Source organism: Heloderma suspectum, chromosome 3 (assembly GCF_057233095.1).
Source record: "Heloderma suspectum isolate Gila_16-S chromosome 3, 16-S_ref, whole genome shotgun sequence".
NCBI lineage: Eukaryota > Metazoa > Chordata > Lepidosauria > Squamata > Helodermatidae > Heloderma > Heloderma suspectum.
In genome coordinates this window covers 32,384,203-32,399,177 of record NC_139460.1, presented here as the reverse complement: position 1 = coordinate 32,399,177, position 14,975 = coordinate 32,384,203, and the positions used below count along the sequence as shown (strand labels likewise).

The following is a 14,975-nucleotide window of genomic DNA, read 5'->3' as shown; positions in this document are numbered from 1 at the left end:
CCCCCCCTCCCATTGAGCAGGTTCCCTTGACCCTCTGTATAGTATTTTCAGGGGGCTGGAGGGGTTGCTGTTGCAAGGAGGGAGCAGGGAAAAGCATGGATGCTTGAGCATGTCCTGGTATAGTATTTTATGGTCTGAAATAGACCTAGTTTCATTCTAAGGGTGTGTTGAATCATACTAATCTATAGCCTTTGAAGTACTTTACAAAATTAAATATTATTAGTCATTAGGTTTCTGAGTCTTGTTTTGAGGAGGAGCAAAATAAACTTTATTTTTAAAAAATCAGACAATAAAATGGGAATAAACTGACAAAAATTTAAAAACAGTGAAGGGGGAAACACACACACACCTTAAGCTTATATACAAGAGAGACACGTATTTTGTCCATCTTTCCAGTGACCTAACCCTGTCAACTCTCAACCTGATTTTTATCGCATTATCCTGTACAAACCAGTGTACACACACATTCTTTACCATAGTTAGGAGACTGTGAGTGTGCTATTGGCTTGCATGCCCCTTCCCCTCCTCCTTGTATGGATCCCCACCCCCTATTTATTTTAACCATGGTGCAGTGTTATGTCTGCATTAGCACCAACTATGGTTAATACTAACCTCCCCTCCACACTTGTAACCAGTTTGAAAACAGGGTGTGAAGTGGATCTGCGAACCCTGGTTATTAATCTGGTCAGTACGAATGGAGATATAACACTATGCCATGGTTAAAGCAAACCAAGGGTGGTGAAGGGATAGTTTATGTTTATGAGATCAGGAACATTACATCTGTACCAGACTGAGTTGCTGCTTCCTATGTAATGTTTTTGGGAGATGGGGTACTTCCTTGAAGTATCCCCACATCTAAAAATAGAAAATGAGATGGGTTTAGGCACACGATGGCTTGTACAGCTGGCATACTGGTGAATTGCTTTAGGAAACATACAGGTGGTCTCTAAAGTACTCATGAAAATAACCTCTTTCTGTGTAATGCTTTTGCACACTGGATTGATTTAAATGGCCAAATATGGGAATGGTTCCAATACACAATGCAACAGAATACTCAGATTAGATACCTTTTAAAAAATCAACAATGTAAGTTTAGATCTTGCTGAGGGTTTCACACTTGGAAGCCTTTCTGTTGGCATGACTATGTCCAGTGCTGCATTTCCTTTTAAGTTATCTAGAGTATTTCACACATCTGAATGCAATTTTTATAGGATACCTATACCACTGTGAACAGGATGCAATGGGAGCCTACGAAGCATATAGATGATCAAACAGATGTTTCAAAGCACAGAATGTTGAAAACTAGCATAGGATACTGTACAACGTCAAAGCTACATATTGCACCACCTATCCTGAAGGCTCACTGTCCTGACTGCAATTTAACACAAGCATCTAGCCAAGCGCAAGCTGCACCAGAGACATAGTCGCTGCAAAAGGAATTTCCCATTTATTTCTTGACACCAAACAAAAAAAGTCTGCAGATGAAGTCAAGTGCTACTTGTCAAGAATCCCTTCATTAAACAAGATGAACTGTACGGTTTTATTAAGCAATTTAGCTTATTACTGAGCTTCTCAAAATATTAATCTCTAAAGCAGAGTCCCTGAGCTCTAGTTATTACAAGTTTTTTGAATTTTTTGAATTAAACCTTAAAAAAACACCAATTTCTAATATGAATTCAACCAAGTATAATTAGCCTGAATACATAATCTTGAAGTTCACCTTTAACATGCTATTTTTAAAAATAATGCCTGTGTGTTAACTTTTAAGCCTGCATGCAGAGATGGCATAAAGTAAAAGTATAGCCTACACTTGTACACAGGTGTAGTATCATACTATCAGGGATTTACAGAAGTATCACATAACACTAGGTGTGCATTGGGGCTGCACCCCTTTCAACTATTTTTTCTTTTCTTTTTGAGCACAAGTTTTCAGTTCGGTGTCTTTTGGTGGCTTGCTGGTGTACCACCATCTGTCTGACTTTAGGTTGTCACAAAGGATTTCAGTGTAATTACTTGTATGCCTTGGTTGCTCGAATTTGAATGGAATTGTTTGCTCCCTGAATTGTTGTTTGGAAAGATGTAGCACATAGGAAAATGTGACTACTACTGCACATAATAAAGAAACCTATATTTGTGCCTGTAACTTGGTTTGTATCAACACATGGTTAAGTTGGAAAGCCACAAAAACAATAATCTGATGATGAATCTGATTAAATGTAGTGCAATTCATGAAAACCTTTACCATAATAAATGTGTTAGTCTTTGAGGTGCCACAACTGTTGGTTGTAAAAATAATCAACTGGACAGTACAATGCTGTTACTGAAGCCCAATTGTGCCCCCACCACACCCCTGACACAGCTTTTATATAAGACCACTGAAATCATTGGTGCATTTCCACATAAGGCTAATTTACAATACTGTGTACATTTGTAGAACACATTACTCACATCTTACGTCAAGGTTTTGATTCTGTTGTTAGGACATTGTATTTCCAGACATTCAAAATGCAATACCGAATACTTCCAAGTTACAGGAGTCAAGGCACCTTTTATAGAGTTACTTGTGATGAGTAACAACTCCTACCTGCCATGTTCAATTCGAAGAATTTGAAATTTTTGAGCATGTGTGAGCCCTCCTTTCTACCAGCCCAGTAGTCCTAGCCATTTAAGTGATGGACATCAGCAAGATACCCTTTCCCCTCTCCTGAAGCACTGCCCTTCATTTTAAAAATCTGAATTCTTTGCATGCAGTACACGTCTCCTCTTTTGCACTGGAGAAAACATCTGGTAAGACAACTTTTTTTTAAGGGGTAGGGGAAACCAGCACAGCTACTCCTGCTTACAGCAAAGCAAGCATTACTGTATACTTGTACACAGGTGTAGTATCATACTATCAGGGATTTACAGAAGTATCACATAACACTAGGTGTGCATTGGGGCTGCACCCCTTTCCCATCACAGCAACTTATGCTGCCTAGAGAGCCACTGCTGAAAGTTGGGAGATCCTCCAGAGTGGGTTCAATATGCAAGGGGATGCAGCCAGAAGTGAAAATTGCTGCCACCCCTGAGAATGTGGACATGATTTCTGCTCATACAAGATGCCTCCATGTGGATACTTACCAAAGGCAAAATGGAGCCACTGTGCACTTTGTGTGGAAAAGCCTACAGCTGTGCAATAACCTTCTATATATCTTGTACCTGCACAAGGAATATTCCACATGATTAGGCCCATTAATTGTAATGACATGGATTTTCAAGTAAGTGGAGCAAAGCAAGGACATTAATAAAATATTTTCAGACACAGTAGATTTCATATGCAGTAATCCCTTTTTACTGAGCTAGTAAGATACCATCGCTTATAACTCTCAGTGGTGGTACTCCGTTCATGGAATTTTCTAACTGGAGAGGCTCACCTGGTGCTTACTTTGCTATTTTTCACTGCCAGAGCCCTCTTTATCTTCCCAGGCTTCTAAATTGTTAAACTGTTAAGTTTGTATTCCTACCAATTTTTAATGAGCTGTATGTTTTTTTTTTCATATTGTTACCGTCGTGTTGCATTTGTTTTATTTATTCTTGTGTAAGCCACCCTGAGAATGTTTAGACTGAAGGACAGCATAGAAATTTAAATGCATAAACTACAATGAGGTTAGATAAAAATGAAAAGGGAAGTTTTTGCGTTGTACTTACTATCCAATGGCAATGTATGTCTGAATGGCCTGCATGTTTTCAGCTTGTGCTCTTATCCAACATACACTATATTTCTAAGGGCAAATTCAGAGAGTCACAAATAAGGAAAGGATACTAAGGTTTTTTTTTAATAAGGGCAACAAAAGAAAAGTCATTTTCACCAGTATAGATTCACATTACAGTACATCAATATTGACAGCATTCTCTTTCATCTATTTTTTGGTACATAAGATGGAACCTCTCTACGTAACCTTCGTAAGGCTTCAGTAACTAAGAGTAAAAAACCTATTAGTTTACAATTTCTTTAAAAAATTCTGAAAGACACAGCAAGTTCTAAACTTTAGTAGTGCTACCCATACACAACTACCTGGTTTCAGAACCCAGTAAAAGCCCCGACTCTCTTTCAAGGAAGCTCTGCAACAGTGAAGTTGTGCAATGTGGATGTTGCTTACTATGACGCCCCCCACCACCCCCAAAAAAATTACACATGGCACATTCTCATTCAAATTTTGCAATGTAAAAAGTTACAAACATACCTAACCAAATAAATAATAATTAAAAAAAAGAATGTGTTTGTTAAGTATCCTAAAACCACTATGTAGAATAATGGCCACTTTCTCTCACAGATTATTTACATGGTAATACCCAGCTGAGGGCACACTGCTACAAAACGTGTTAAACAAAGAGTAAACTTGAAATGTTTCATTTTTTCCATAATAAAAATCTAGCAGCTTGACTAGCTAATGCTGTTGTGTGTGTTTTTCCATGGAGAGTTTGGGAAGTGTTTAATCTATGTCTTCATCCAGTTCACAATTGTCTTTATCATAAATATCTTTTACTAAAAGAACCCGTACAAGCATGTTTTCCAAAGTATTGCGATCCACTGAGGTGGAGGTGTACCAGACTGGGCTGTCGGAGGAAACCGGGCAAGCTGGCTGCAAATAGAACACATCCATTCTCTGACTCAGGTTTGGCGGGCTGAAAGGGAAAAAGAAAGGTTAGAAAAATACAAGCTTAAACAAAGAGTCTGCACATATAGATGCTATCAGTATACAACTGTAGTTTTAAGCGTACTGGATTGCATCCAATGATGGCTTTCCTTTAGCGGAAAGTGCTTCTGATCATGCAAGTTGGGGCACCTGATTTTTGCAGAGCTCCCTGATCTGCCACAACTTTCCATGCTGTATCACATTCTGTTCTGGAGAGTACTCCAACCCTCAGGAGGAACTTTTTGGGAGTGGGTAAGGGGGACTGGCAAAAAATCAGGTGCCCTAACTTGCACTAGCAGAAGTAGTCTGTTAAGGCAAAGCTGCAATTAGATACAGCCCTCTGACTTAGAAATATGTCAGAATATAAGAGCAACTACCTACTGAATGTTATCTAATGACTTCATATAATGAAATGCAGTATTTAAAACATAATCCACACTGTGAGAAGCTCAAGACATGTGCTTCATTAAAACCAGCATCTCTAAAATGGTAGTATTATATAATATATTGTTCTTCTTCCATACAGGGGATAAGGATCTTAATTGATGACATCCCAAACCCATCTGGAAGTACAGGGAAGCAGTGGTCACCAAACTGGAGATAATAATCTACTGTTGTATTTCTGTATTTCTTGTAATGATCCAAACTTATTGTGAGTTTTCCAATACGTGCCCAGTGCTCCCTCTATTGGCCTTTAAGCTGAAGCAAGGGAGATATAGCTAGAAATAAAATTACTTTGCTGTGACTCACCACTTGAGACTTAGCAAGAGGCAGACCAAGTGCTGTAATTACTTACAAAACAAAGGTTAGTGTGAGAAGATCCAAATGGCAACAAGCCCCTACAGTCATGAAGATGGAGAGGCATTATGGATCATCTGGCCCAAAGATGCAGTGTTGTACAGAGTGGCTGAGGTGGCTGGATATGGGTGCAAAGCTGATGCTGGGAAACAGGGTATTTAGGTGTAGGTTGTTACGGAGCATGGTTTTAATATTAATATAGCAAACCTACATTTTTGTCTCTTTTGGAATATTTTCTTATGCTGAAAGCAGCACTTTCTGCTAGAAGGCCTAAGAATTTCTAATAATATACAATGGAAACAGTCAAGAGTCAGATTTACAACACACACCATCATTATTATTTTTAAATACCTCTTAGATAAGTAGCATTCAAACATTTTTACAGGACATCTAGAGGGATCTGCTGTGTTTTCAATTTGTTCAAATACTGGCTCATCATCTTCATGCTTCCTTTTTCCAGTAGTAATTTTATCTTCTAAAATGGGAAAAATTTAAAAGAAAATTGAAAACAACTGAAGATACATACAGACTAGAATTAATGGAAATGCTACAATGCTGTAAAGCTGCAACTACATTTGGAATCTCCTAAAAGGAGATTTGGGGCTGATAGTTTTATACAGTAAAGTGTTGTTCCAGTGACTTTTGCCAATGCCATGTTTGCACAGTGAGGTACTTTTACAGAACAGACTTCACAGGAAAGATGCAGTTATCAAGAAAGAGAAAGTACCTGAAATCCAGCAGTAATTATTCCCCTTCCCATTTCCCCAAATAAAGGCTCTGCCCTTTACAAGCATTTCATCACACACAAAAAAGGATGTGGTAACAGTCATTAAAAGAGAACTCTACCAGGCAAAAAGATACGCTGAGAATTTGCAGACATGGGGGCTACGTGGACCAGTAAATCATATTTAAATCAAACTGTTAACATTTAAAACCAAAGCAGTTACCAGCTCTTATGTTTTCTCTAAAGTAGGCACAGTCATCAAGCTCAGAAATTCTTGGCCTGTAATGATTGATGGGATACCATTTTGACAACTGACTAGAAGCGGCACAGCAAGGGGGCTTCTTTTCCCTCAGTGTCTGCTGTGCTTATACTAAGGGCACTCTTTTTCCCTTCTGTACTTTTGTCCCTGGTTGGCATCATAAGGAAACACAGGCTGTCTCCTCAAGCCACTAAACAGCTCCTTAGCTCACTTTCCTTGATTCAGTATGAAGAAAGGGGAAGCGTGAGGTGAGCTATGTGACAGAGAGTGCTGGGGTGAAATATAAAAGGCAAACAGAACACAGTCAACACCTTCTAAATGCAATCAATAGCCCAAGTCCTTTAGCAATTACTGCTTTGCCATAACTTTGGGGAATGGCTGTATCACAGTGGTAGATACATGCTTTGCATGAAGAAAGTTACAGGTTCAATCTCAGCATCTCTAGGCAGGGCTGGGAAAGAACTGTCAGAAACCATGTAGAACTGCTGCTGGAAGTCATACAATACGGGGCTAGTCAGACCAAATAAGGCCATAGTTCAGTGGCAGACCACATATTTTGCATGCAGAAGGTCCCAGGTTTGATCCCCAGCAACTCCAGGTAGGGCTGGAACAACTCCTGCCTGAAACCCTGGAGAGCCGCTATCAGTCAGTGTCAACAGTACTGGGCTAGATGGACCAATGGCCTAACTCAGTATAAGGAAGCTTCCTATGTTCCTAAGGCAAGTTTCTTTGCCCTCTTTCCAGAGACAGACTTGGAAGTTAAACAGAACAGGGCCCTCCCCTTGGGCTAGAGGCTAGTGTTTACTGGGGAAATTTGGTCTCAAGTCTCAGAATGATGGCACTACCTTTCTACACCCGAAGAAGAGCATAACTCTTAAGGCAAATTAGCTTCATAGATGTCAGCAGGCTTCTAAAGCTACCAGCCCAGTGGGCTTTCAAATGGGTAGAATATTCACTTTGGAATGTTGCATTACCTTCATTATCCGTCCCACATAGGGAGGAAACCTGATATCTAAGACAAGCTTTGCTTTCCATTGTTAGAGGATTTTTCTTCCAATGTCTATAAACTGTGCCAAAAGAAAGTCTTAAGTGCTGCTCCACTGTTTTCAGGCCAAAATACTTGGTGTTGAAGTAGAACAGTGTATTTAGAAGAGCAACTGGAGAGTGAGATCCTAGCTGTTTTATCCTCCAGAGATAGTCTTCTTCAACCCGAGAAAATATTGAACCTGGCAGGAAAAAGTAAAGAGGATTGAGAAAAAATCATTCTGTAAATGCGGCTGAGCTACATCTATAAGCTTCAAAATGAAACAAATTCCTTTCCATCAGAAACGAGAAAAATAGGTTAAACTAAACTGTCCAGACCTCGCATAAATGTCTGGTACAAAATAAAGATGCACAGTCACAGCTCCTTAGGCTTACAAATTATTTGAAGGTTACATACACTTATCATCAAGATAAGCTTCACAAAATTAAATATTTAGGGCAGTATCACATACTGCCACTGTGCCTCTGCTAGTTCTGTTGTGCTAGCAAAACGGACTGCTAGCACAACAGGAACTAGCAGTTCCTAAATTAATCACGGAAACAAGCAGCAACACTCATTTCCAGAATGGATACTGTCCTTAGATTCACCATATATTAAAAAGGGAATAATTTTAATTGCATTGGATTGAACTGCTTAAGGAAGTTAAGATCAGAAAGGAAGGACAGAAATGACCAGAACAAGAACAATTACCATCTGGAAGTATGCTTGGTTGCCAGCTTCTCAGTATTTTATTTATTTCCTGATCAAATATATGGTAATTAGGATCCAAAAAGATATTATCTTTTCTATTGCTCCCATTCAGATACTATAGAAAAAAGAGAAGCATAAAATTTAGTATGCTTAAACAAAAGAATAGCAAGAATATCCAAGGAATATCTATTTATTTTATGCATGCATATTTATTAATTATTTATTTAAAATATTTCTATACCTCCCAAATCACAGGGTAATATGAAAGTAAGCCATCTTGCATATGACAGCACCATACTGACAAGGTAACAAATGTGTCTCGGTTCAGAAACTATCAGGCCTGTTAAATGTAAATATATTGGGTTTTTTATTTAAATATGGCCTTTGTTTCCCAGAAACAGTTCTTCCATGAAGCAAGGCCCTTTGATCCAGCAGAGGCCTCAGTTCACGGAAGAGGGGGGAGCTGATTTTCACAGATTCCTCATACACCCTACAGCTCCCCCCTCCCCACCCCACTTCCCATGCTGTTCTGGACAGTACTCAAAAAAGCTAATTTCATAAGCCATGGCCTGAAGTTAGTTTGTTTTGAAACAGACCAGAGTTTGTTATAAACCAATGAATCCTAGATCGCGTGCAATGACAAGTTGAGATTCAAGGGGAACATGAAACAAAACACTGACAAAGTCTTCTTCTTGGCCTCATAACCTGAGGCTTGCTTGGGCTCATTCCAGCTTGTATATGTCATGCTAGATCTTGTTTTAATGTGATGTATCAATGTGGCCATGGTTTCAACAGATAATTCCATATTCTGTCATATCCAGCCTTTAATTAAAGCTAATCCTAACATAGATTATGTCATTTTCTTTTTACATTTCTCACCTCCTGAATCCCAAGACACAGATAATAGATGCTGTCAGGTGCATAGCTTTCTCCATTTGGTCTTCGGATTTCATTTACAAAGCGTGCTAACCCAAAGTTTAGCTCATTAGAAGTATGTGATACAATATCTTCTTTTAATTTCACTGTCTTTGCTGTAGTGCAAAATATAAGGAGTAATCTAATGGAATCACTTTGTAATAAAATAAAGCATCCAGCATAACAGTACAAAATTATGATAACAATGCATTCAAAGAAATTACAAATACTACCATAAAAGCTGGCCTCAGACACAAAAATATATAGTGAGCTTTTCACTATAACTGTCAATTTCTGTAGTACTTCTAATGCTTAGCTACTTGGTACTCATAATAATTATCTGAGATAACTTGCTATAACCCCATCTCACTAATCAGGCTCTGAAGCTTACGCCACCCCAATAAGCCCATGGCAAAGTCAGAATCTGAACCCAGGTCCAAGATCAACACACTTATCTACTGGAGCACACTGGCTGTCTTTTAGGCCTAAGACTTATAGCTAAGTAGGAAATACTTACTTGATTTCAGCTCATCTAATACTGGCAGATCTTCATCTAGATTCCTAGTTTTTACCCAGTGTTTCCATGCATTTACACCATACGCATACTTGAAGGGAAAACTGCACTCTGAATTCTCAGAGCTATCATCCTGAGAGTGGTATTCTGACACTGCTTTTCTCTTCGCTCCCTGCCATTAAAACAGACTTGTAAATATTACTGCTTATTAACATTGAACTTACAGTTAGTAATTCTACTCTCTACTATGGATAGATGAAATCCAAATAAAGTATAACTACCAGCTGCAAAACGGATTTTTAAAGACCAAGGTAATACTTGTGGCTTCACTGATTGGCTGGTTAGTCCCTTAAACTATAATCTCTTTCAAGAACTGTTCTGCACTACAGTAAAAAGTTGTTTTAATTGTGCAGTATTTATTTCTTTATTTTAATGTATTTCTGAATCATCCTTCCACTCGAGGCTGTTTACAATAAAATAATAAAAACAATAAAACACACAATTCCAAACAAAACTAAAACTAACCCAAAATGATAAAATACATACATCACGATAAAACAAGAGAATCTTCCAAAACCAAACAGCAGCATTAAAGCTTGACGGAGCAGAATAGTTTTTTTTACCAGCCATTTAATGGTTAGTAACAAGGGAGCCAATCTTACCTTCCTGGGAATGGACTTCTGTAACTGGGGCACTGCTACACAGGAGGCCCTGTCTCGTATCCCCACCAGATTCACCCTTCTAGAAGGTGGGACATGTAACAGAGCCTCAGATGATGAACACTGGGCAGGTACATACAGGAGAATGTGGTCTCTCAGATATCCTAGCCGGTTTAGGGCTTTATAGGTAAGAACAAACACCTTGGACTGGGCTCAGAAACAAATTGGGAGCCAGTGAAGCTGTTTCAAGGCTGGTCTTACATGAACTATAAAACGCATACCAGAGAAAAGTCTGGCCACTGTGTTTTGCACTAGCTGTTGTTTCCAAACACTTTTCAAGGGCAGCTCCATGTAAAGCATGTTACAGTAATCTAAATGCAAGATGATTTAAGTACCACTGTGGCCAGACTAGGAATCCCTTAGTTATAGAAGATTCCTGAACAGGGATCCATACTGGGCCAGAGCATGTATATGTGATGCACATAAACTATGAAGAATGATTACTTACATCGTGCCATCAATATAATAGTACTTCACTGAACCTTTTTCTGAAACAACCCGCCCCAGAGATTTAAACTAGCTTTCTGTGGTTGGGAATAGTTTTATTTATAGATTTATCTAAAAGTTCATGTCCATTTCATACCTCAGGTTGCCAAATGGTTGTGTTACAAGCCCTTTGGTAAGGCAGATTAGACGTATGCATGGGAAATCCATTTTTTAAAATTATTATTTTAAAAGCTACTTTCACCAGGGATGGCCCAAAGCATTTTGGTGCCTGAGGAGGAAGAGTGAAATGGGAGTCTCTCTCAGTTTAATGTGAGCTACAAGCTACTGAGACGTTTTCCTGAGGCCCAATGAAATGAAAGGGAGCTGCATGAGAACAAGCTGTTCTCAGTGGGGCTTGTGCAGAAGACCTTTTCAATTAATTTGGCCCTGTGGGTCACACTGCCTGCCTTCCACCATTAGTAACACCTAAAATTCACCCACTGAGGCAGCTGCCTCACCTTCCCTCATGGTAGGGCCACTTCAGGCTCCCATTATAAATGGGTCATAACTAAATAATATACCCCATTTGCCATGCAATGTTCATTAGTACATGTTTCAGTCACATTACCTTCTTTTTAGTTCGAGGTCTTGGCTGTTCCTCATATTCCTCTCCAAAGACAGGCGGCAGCAAAAATTCATTTTCCATGTCAAGTTCCTCTGTTGCTGCACATATATTAGAAGTGTATTCCCGTAAGAAATATTTAACATGTGGTCTAACACTTATTGCATCAGGCGTATGTCACTGATGGAGGCATTATTTATTGTGCAATATACTTTACATATTATTCATCAATATTGGTAGCTATTCCACGAAAACTGCATTACATGAATGTTCTAAGGATATGTATGACTTTTCATAAAAGTGAGCATGCTGGTTGTTTCAGTAGCATTTGGCCTACCACAAAATAATTGTAACTGACTCCATATGTATCCACTGCATCATAAAGAAACAAACAAACTAAACAGTCCTTTTTGGTTTTCTCAATATATAAATTTATTGGAGTTACAACTAGAATTAGAAATAAATACTTTAATAGATGTAATCCTCAGCAACCGTAATTCTACTATATATTCTAAACAATATAATGTATTTTTTAAAGACCCACAAGATTAACATCTCCAGTCACTGGATAGAAGAGTGACACTGTCTGCCCATTTTGCATTCCTACCCACACGTAAGATTCCTCACCAGTTCTCTGCTGGCCAACAGACATCAGGTTGGATCCAGATTCAAGCAAGTGCAATGGGCTGGCAGAAGTGGACTTCCCCTCCTCACCACAGCAACCCCTCCAGTCCTTATCCCTAAATGCTGCAAAGAGGGTCGGAGGACCCTGCTGAATGGGATAGGTGGTGGTACAGGGAGGGGTCTGAGGTGGAAGGTGGGGGACTGGGCGTGGATGTCTATTGTGAGCAGGGCTCTGCTTGTGGAAAATGCATTTGCCTGATTTTGGGAGATCTCCACTTTCCACCTCAGATCCCCCACCCCAAGCACCACAGCCTACCTTACTCAGCAGGGCCCCCCAACCTTCTGTATAGTATGTTTGAGGGGCTGGGAGGGCTGCCATAGGGAGGAGGGGCCAGCGAAGTCCATTTCCTTCAGCCCAGTTGCACATGCCCAAGACTCAGTTTTAGAAGAAAAAAATGGTTTGGAGTAGGACACTTTTTAGTTTAGTTTTTTGGTGTAAGGGAGAAAAAAATGGGGGTTGGGGGGGCAGTGAGGGTTAACCGTGGATCCTTAGTATGATGAGGTATCTCAAGCTGAAGGTGAGGGCATTGGAGTTGACAGGGATTAAAGGGATGATTGGTAGCCACAACAGTGTGTGTGTGTGTGTGAGAGAGAGAGAGAGACAGAGAGAGAGAGAGATCCACATTCAAATACCAGATGCCAGAGTCAAAGAGCAGACACGCCTGTCACCGTCATGCTGGGAGCGTGAGCTTCCAAAGGAGAGCACCTGGCCAGCTGCTGGAGAATGCTGATCCAGGTGGACTGTTGGTCTGATTCAGCAAGGCATTTTCATTCTCATCTTATAAACACGTTTGGAGAATTGCTCTACGCCAGCCTTCTCCTGAGGTGCTGCCCTACAGATGTGTTGGGTTACAGCTTCAGCATTGGCCATGCGGGCCGAGGATTGTGGGAGCTGTAGTCCAACACACTGTAGGGCACCGGCTTGGGGAACGCTTCAGCTAGAAATCAATACATTAATAATAAAGCAAAGACCCCACGATGGATTTCCCCATGGGGGTACGAGAGCAAGCATTTAAAGTAAGTTTGCCCCATGTTGACATTCACTCAGGCTATTCATTAAAGAAATTAGTGTACAAACCTCTAGGAAAATCCACCTCAATATCAAGGTCTGGCTCATATGGAACATCGGGCAAGCTTGTCTGCGTTTCAGTTTCAGAGTTAGAAAATTCTGTCTCCGTTATTACACCTGCAATTAAAGAATGGCTAGTTATACTTTGATTCCCTTTAGAATGTTTTACAGTCCTAAGTGAAGCTAGTTCAGAGTCAGAGAGAGTGAAAAGGTGGACAAACTTACCTGAACGTGTCAAAAAGGTTTAATCAGATACAGGACAGCCCTATCTTACTATCTAGCACTAGAAAAATAGCTCTAAAGCATCACATTCAGAAGCAGGAAAAGGCTGTATGGCCCACAATCTGGAAAAATGACCTAGCAACCAACACTCTTTCCTCTACAGTACTCTGAAGGACGAGAGAATGGCTATCATCATCGCAAGAAAGCCCTGTATATCGAAAGACTGAAGAAAGCATCATGGCTCATGCAAACCAGCTGGAATGGCACGGGAACTCAACATGCTGTATTTATGCACTCTCCTCTAGCGCAGTGTGTCCTCCTCTCCGGAAGGACACATTATCCCTGTGAGACCTGTGTCACCAATGGAGTGACACCACTCAAGCCCAAACCCTCAGAATAGCTGTACTATGAGAGGGAAGATTATCAGCCCCCATGGACCTTTGTACGATAACGTGTACTGCTACCAGGGCTTTCTCCCACTCAGTTTACCCCATAACTGATATAGCCACATGATGCCCTGGTGCTGGCAATGATTAGCCTTTTTTTCCCCACAAAGCAAAAGCTTACAGGAGCAGAATTGCCTACACCATCCTAGCTGTTGCTTCCCTCTCTGAGCTTGCAGCCAGTCCACTTCCTCAGCACTGAGGCTCAGTTACAACCTAGGTCCTAGCCCATGATGCAACCAAGCCTTAGATACTGTGTTCTTCGCTGTTAGTTTTCCATCAGATCTTGTGCTGCTGTAATGATCAAGACAGGGAACCCTTGCCAGACCAGGTCAGAGTAGAAGGCTAACATGGGAAGGGAATCTTCCCTCACCCCCTCCCATTTGTCATAATCATGGACATAACATTAATAATATTTATTTATTTTATTTAATAAGCATACAAGCCACTGCTCAACAGAAATTATCAGGGTAGTTTATAGGATGACACACCTAAAAAGTAACTCTCCCCTATAGAAGAAATATATTTTATGGTTCCTCTACTAGAAGTAAATGGGCGGCCGGGATCTCTCAAAATTTAAAATGTGGAGGTTTCAAGCAACCCTTTTAGTTCAGAATGTTCAAAAGATTTTCACCAAACCTCTGCTCAGGAACTGATGGGGATTATTCAGGCTCATTAAAATGACCGTGCGATTGGCCACAGCTGCCACTGCAATCACAGAAACTGTTATATACTGTACCTGTGATTGACTGGTACAAACATTACACTTCTCCATGTAAGTGGGTGCTCAAGGAAGGATTGGGACTGCTCACATGGACAAAAAGAAGCATGAACTGACCAGCAATATTAGAAAAGTTTGCAAAATAAAAAAATCTGTTGTCAAGACATACTTTTGAGATCTGCAGGTTCTAATTTCTCATCTTTTTCAGGCATCTCTTCTGCTACAGCCAAAAAATCCTCAGCCTCTTCAGAATTGGAAGGGGTTTTATTCTTTAGTTTTTCTATTGCTTCAAGTATCTTCTCACTGCTATCCAGTGTGGTGGGCAGAAAAACTGGAACTGGTACCTAGTATTGGAATGATTAAAGCACTATCAACACCAAGCAAGGTTGAATGCAGAAATGGAGTAAATCCTTGTACCTTTTCAAAGGAGATATAATCAGTGGCTTAG

General features: G+C 40.1%; 1 protein-coding gene across 20 annotated transcripts in view; it reads right to left on the bottom strand.

Annotated features, from left to right (window-relative positions):
- Nucleotides 1-3,799: 3,799 nt before the first annotated feature.
- The window catches only part of ZMYM2 (zinc finger MYM-type containing 2), an 80,996-nt gene continuing 69,820 nt past the window's right edge, over nucleotides 3,800-14,975 (bottom strand). For all 20 annotated transcript variants that reach the window (XM_084842813.1, XM_084842799.1, XM_084842809.1 and 17 more), the window contains 9 exons: nucleotides 14,697-14,871; nucleotides 13,151-13,258; nucleotides 11,395-11,489; nucleotides 9,625-9,793; nucleotides 9,072-9,223; nucleotides 8,193-8,307; nucleotides 7,432-7,683; nucleotides 5,826-5,949; nucleotides 3,800-4,665 (listed from right to left, as the gene is read on the bottom strand). In XM_084842813.1, the coding sequence (XP_084698939.1) occupies nucleotides 4,473-4,665; nucleotides 5,826-5,949; nucleotides 7,432-7,683; nucleotides 8,193-8,307; nucleotides 9,072-9,223; nucleotides 9,625-9,793; nucleotides 11,395-11,489; nucleotides 13,151-13,258; nucleotides 14,697-14,871 (1,383 nt within the window). In that variant the 3' untranslated portion in view covers nucleotides 3,800-4,472. The remainder of the gene's footprint in view (nucleotides 4,666-5,825; nucleotides 5,950-7,431; nucleotides 7,684-8,192; nucleotides 8,308-9,071; nucleotides 9,224-9,624; nucleotides 9,794-11,394; nucleotides 11,490-13,150; nucleotides 13,259-14,696; nucleotides 14,872-14,975) is intronic.